This window comes from Ctenocephalides felis, unplaced genomic scaffold (assembly GCF_003426905.1).
Source record: "Ctenocephalides felis isolate EL2017-DRISC unplaced genomic scaffold, ASM342690v1 CF-g0.4_SCAFFOLD_01505, whole genome shotgun sequence".
NCBI lineage: Eukaryota > Metazoa > Arthropoda > Insecta > Siphonaptera > Pulicidae > Ctenocephalides > Ctenocephalides felis.
The window spans coordinates 7542-13021 of record NW_020537659.1 but is presented as its reverse complement, the minus strand read 5'-3'; the positions used below and the strand labels follow the sequence as shown (position 1 = coordinate 13021).

At 39.1% G+C, this 5480-nt stretch overlaps 1 protein-coding gene across 1 annotated transcript; it reads right to left on the bottom strand.

Moving 5' to 3' along the window:
• Positions 1-1558: 1558 nt before the first annotated feature.
• On the bottom strand, positions 1559-3613 carry LOC113372011. Its single transcript, XM_026612384.1, has one exon. The coding sequence runs from the start codon at positions 3611-3613 to the stop codon at positions 1559-1561; it is 2055 nt and encodes a 684-aa protein (XP_026468169.1).
• Between the last annotated feature and the right edge of the window lie 1867 nt (positions 3614-5480).

The window sequence follows — 5480 nt, the reverse complement described above, 5'->3', positions numbered from 1 at the left end:
GATTCCATGCCTTGTGCAGAACTCCTCAAATTCCTTGGCCGTGAAGCAGGTTCATCGGTCCGTTATTAACCTCAATGGGGCACCATAGGTCAGCACAAAGTCCTCCATCTTTCTAGTCGTAGTCCGTGCAGATGTATCTCGACATGGTTCCAACCTAACAAATTTAGTCAAATTGCATATTAGTACTAGAATATACTTATTTTGTTTACCACTTTTGATGAAAGGTCCCAAATGGTCTGCATGTACAATTTCAAAAGGTCTTTTGCCTGGAGTGATAGGATGCAACTCTCCCGCCTTTTTGCCAGTTTGGGCCTTTGTCATCAGACAGTGTAAACAGGATTTTATGTGCTGCCTTATATATCGTCGCATTCCTGGAAAGAAATAAAATCGTTGCATTTGATGCAACATACGGTCCAATCCAAAATGTCCCCCGTGGTCGTGAAACCTTATCGCCATCACCTTCCTCATGGTCTTTGGTATTACGTACTTCTCGCCGGTACCTGTGGATTTATAAAGTATACTCGACCTTACCAGATACCCTTCAACCTCTGACCTCTCGTGGGGATTCCTCTCACCAGCTGATTTGGATAATATTTCTATTTTTCTTTTCAGCAATGGGTCATGGTGTTGATATAATAACACCTCATCTTCTTCAGTTGTAATGCTGTAAACAGCTGCCACATCCTCCAGGTGTTCCATCGTAGATGCTTTTTCTGTTGGTGCTCTGCTTAACGCATCCACGTGCTGCATCTTTTCGCCTGGTCTGTGCTCAATGTCAAAGCTGAATTCTGATAGTATGGTATACCACCTCACAATCTGCGGGTTGCTCGTTTTGTTCGCGTTCAGGAATACTAGTGCCTGGCAGTCAGTAACTATAACAAAATGCAAATTTATTAATAAGCTTCGTAGTCTAGTCACTCCCCATATTATGGCCAATAATTCTAATTTGCTAGAATGATAATTCTTCTCCGGTTCGTTAGTTCGCCGGCTTATAGCATAAACTGGATGCATCAATTGGTCATCTCCTCTCTGTAAAAGCATGGCTGCCAATCCTAAAGCACTCGCATCAGTATGTAACTCAGTATACCTGTTTGGATCAAAAATTTTGAGCATTGGCCTGCTCGTTAATATATGCTTTTTATATCATTGAATACTTCCTGATGTTTCGTGGTCCATTCAAACTTAACATCAGTTTTGAGCAGGGCAGTCAATAACCTACTTCTCTCTGCAAAGCGTGGTACGAATCGTCGGAAGAAGCTTGCTAAACCTATGAATCTCCTTACATCATGCACGTTCCTAGGTGCAGGAAATTCTTCAATGGCTTTTACCTTCCGTGACCCTGGTTCTATACCGTCGCCAGAGATCTCCATTCCTAGATAACTCACTTTTTCCTTCAGAAACTCGCATTTAGATAGTTTTATTGTGAGTCCTGCTTCTTTTAGTGCCTCTAAGACTGCCACAAGTCTGTCTTTCAGATCATTCCAATCTCTGTCTGGAATAAGAATGTCATCTAAATAATACAACACAATCTTATCTCTTAATGGGCCCAATGCTTTGGTCATCCGAAAGGAAAGGAAAAATAAAAAGGTGCATTCATCAATCCGAACACCATCCTAGTAAACTGTCCAGTTTCATCTGGTGTGATGAATGCCGTTTTCTCCATCGCTTCCTTTGTTAATGGAACCTGGAAGTACCCATGAGCCAGATCTAAAACGATAAACATATTACTATTTGCCAGTAGAGCTAAATGGTCATCCATGTTTGGTAATGGAAAATTCATTCGTTCAGTCTGCCTATTCAATGCCCTGTAATCTACAACCATACGTGACTCTCCAGTCTTCTTTTTCGTTAATAATACTGGGCTTGCATACGGGGATTCAGTGTCTGTCACAATCCCAGCTTCCCTTAATTCTTCAACGATGCGACTGATCTCTTGTCTCTCTGTGTTGCTAGCTCGATAGGGTTTAGCTCTAACAGGTCGGCTACCTGCTATTTCCTTTATGTCTATCGTCATGCTGCTGGTAAGACCCAACTCCCATATGTTCTTTGAGATGCATGACCTAAAATTATTTAAAATTATTATTAATTCTTTTATAACTTCCCTAGGCTGTTCTCCTATGTTCAAGTCAGCTTCTACAATAGGTTCCATCTCAGGCTTCGTCTGACTACTTATTGTCCCAACTTGTCCTGTAAGTATTGTAGTTTCTTTAGGTAACAATACTGGTTCATGACTCAAGTTCAATACTGGAACTGTCAACTCCGTCTGTTCATCTGTTACTTGAACAAGATTTATTGTTTCTGGTGGTAATGTCATTTCACTGGTGGTTCTGAGTTTCTGTACAGCGCATTCCACCTCCATGTTGGCAAATGGGTAATCCCTATTATACATGAATGTTAGTTTGCCATTCTCCGTAGTATAATAAACATGTGCTAACTCTGTAAATGAAAGCCCAATGATTACATCCACTGTCTGTGCATCGTCTGGCACTATTCTGACAGGGACATCCTTCGCCATGACTCCGTCCACCTCCATTGTAACCATTATTGCTGCTGGCGACTCCAATTTGAAGTTTTCTGGCCCCCAGCTCTTGATCATCATTGGTCTCTGTACAACTCTGTACTCTTCTTTGTTCACCAATGAAGTCTTAATCGTACATACCGAACTGCCTGCGTCCACCATAGCCATAAATTTCTTGTCTTCTATGGTGACACTTTTAATGTATTTGTTTCCTGTCTGATCCTTCTGATCCATAATGCACTTCACTTCACCACTAGAATTTTTCGTGTCGGTTTCTGTTTTCTTCTTATTTCTTTCTGGGCAATCCCGCAAAAAGTGTCCTACCTTCCTGCATCGGTAGCATTTTACTTCTCTTTTTCGGGTTTGTTCACCTTCTTCTTTAACCTCACACTTCACTTTCGTGGTGGGTGCATATCGTGTTTGACTGCCTTCACACGACCCGAACTTTAAATCGTTTAATGCACTTTCGTGTTTTAAAATACTAGTACCAAGTTCGTCATAATCCGTGTGCTTCTCAGCAGCTAAAATACCATATAGCTGCTTGTCTAGCAGTCCATTGAGTACTTGTTGTTTCGTCTCCTCGAAACTCATGTGTAATGCCTGGCACAATTTTGTTTTGGAATGAAAATACGCATTGGCATCCTCAGACTTCAGCTGCTTCCGCTTTCTCATCCTTTCCCATTTAGCGGTTAGATTCTCTCCGCTTAGGATGAAAGCTTTCCTGAAGTGCTTTTTGAAATCATCCCAAGATTTCAGGTTCTGCTGCTTCATGTCATACCAATCACGGCCACCATTAATCAGTAGGCTCCGCGCATGTTCCAAAATGATGTTGTCCGGCCAGTTTCGCATAGTCTTGGTGCTGTCTAATTTTTCAAGCCACTCCTCTGCGGCTACACCACCTTTTCCACCATTGATATACCCTATGGTCTTTGTGAAGTCTGCCTCCGCGTGGAAAATAACTTTTGGCTCTTCAGTACGTTTCAATAACACTGCTATCATCTCTAACATTACATCCTCACGTGTTCGGCCGGTACTCGATCCCGCGGCGTTTATGGCACTCTGGAACATCTCGAACGCGTCTGTCTGCCTCTCCATTTTAATAGGATCTGAAACACAACAAACTACAAAATGTTCACAATCACAATCGCCTCCCACGATCAAAGTTACACGCACTAATCAAAATCGACACACGATTTCAACACAGTACACCCGACGCTAACCTCAAACACGTGTCTCGTTTGACACAACAAGACTTTTCTGAAAGAGAAACTCGTTAATAAACCTGAAACCAAAACGTTATTAAAACAACACAAACATTCACACTGTGGGGTTAATTCATTCGCACTTCTGAATTGTTAGATGCTTAACTTTAACATTCACTCAGTATTTATCACATAGATCAAATACCTCAACTCTGGCTAACTGAAATTAAATCACAAGTTAATATAATACACGGATATAATGATAACAACCAATAATATTTAGTCAGGATATATATATTTATTACCATTTAGATGTTTACGCCTCCGAGTCTAGTTAAGTAAGACCGAATATTTATTTATTTATTTACATGACAATCAAAAACAACATGGCGACTTATATGAAGTATGTACAAGATAGAGCATAGACTTAATGTTGGTAGCTATGCTGGCGCGAATATTCAAGTCGCCAACACAATGGATGCCAGATTTCTCTTGCATTGTCAGTATTTGAGTTATTTTCGCCAGAAGTAATCAAAATAGCCAAAAATGCATAAAATTCCTGCAGATTTTTCCACTCCAATTGTTTTTTTTTATAATTTGCATATGTTGAAATTGCCTTTTTATTAGTATGGCGAATAAATGATATCAGCCATTTCTTGTGTAAAAAATAATTTGAATGTATCCAGTGGTGTTCCTATTAGGTCCACATCTCTCTCGCACAATATTACGCCTCGCAGCTTGATGTTCTCTTGGCGATGTCGCAGCCCACTGAGTACCATCTTTTGCTGTCATTCCTTATCCCGACGCTTTTACTACACTTTCTTCATTTTCATTTTCTTCGTCTTCACTATTGACTTCAATTTCATTATCTATTATCCAAAAGAATATATAATTGATAAAACACAAAATACATTATAATTATCAACACCAGAGAAAACAGAACTGTTAATTACCTGTAACATTACAATCTGTAGCTGCCGCCTCAATTGGTGGAAAATACTCATCGTCACTACTATCCAATACGCAATCGTCATCAGATTTTTTTACTTCGGATGTTACCTCTAAATTCATATTTCTCTGAGAGCGAGTGACTCTGCTATAATAATTTTTAAAAAAAAATATTGAAAACATAAAATAAGTAATTTATTTTAAACTAAAATAAATAATCTTGCCTTACCGTGCAAAATTAGATGAACCAGCCATTGCTTTATGTTTAACACGATCGTTATAATAGTAATATTAATTTTGTATGTTTTCTTTCCATTTTCACTGTATATTTTGCACATCTATACACTACACTTGTAAAATTCCTAATGAACACGTTTATTTTTCGTTGGGAAAGGGTCATTTCAGGTACCGAAATATCGTTTGACCAGGTATTCCGCTATTATTATTTCTATGAGGACTATAAACTGTATCACTATAGCTATTTCATATGCAACATAGTCAGCTTACACATAAAAAAATGTAATTCACTGTACTAATGACTTATAATTCTACCACGCTATACGTGGGTACCCGGGTACCCGGTTATAGAACGAATGGTGAAAGTTTGGTTATTGACCGGACGGTTAAAGATGATAAATTTAGTTCAGCCAAATGCTTTGGGATTAGTCTGGTTCTTCGTTCAGTCAATGTAAGCCCTGCTTTTGAAAAAATTCTTTCACAAGGCACAGAAGTTGCTGTGATATTTATTCTTTTCCATACCAATTGATACAAATTAGAATAAATTAGAATTGAGAACCACCACATTAATGGAT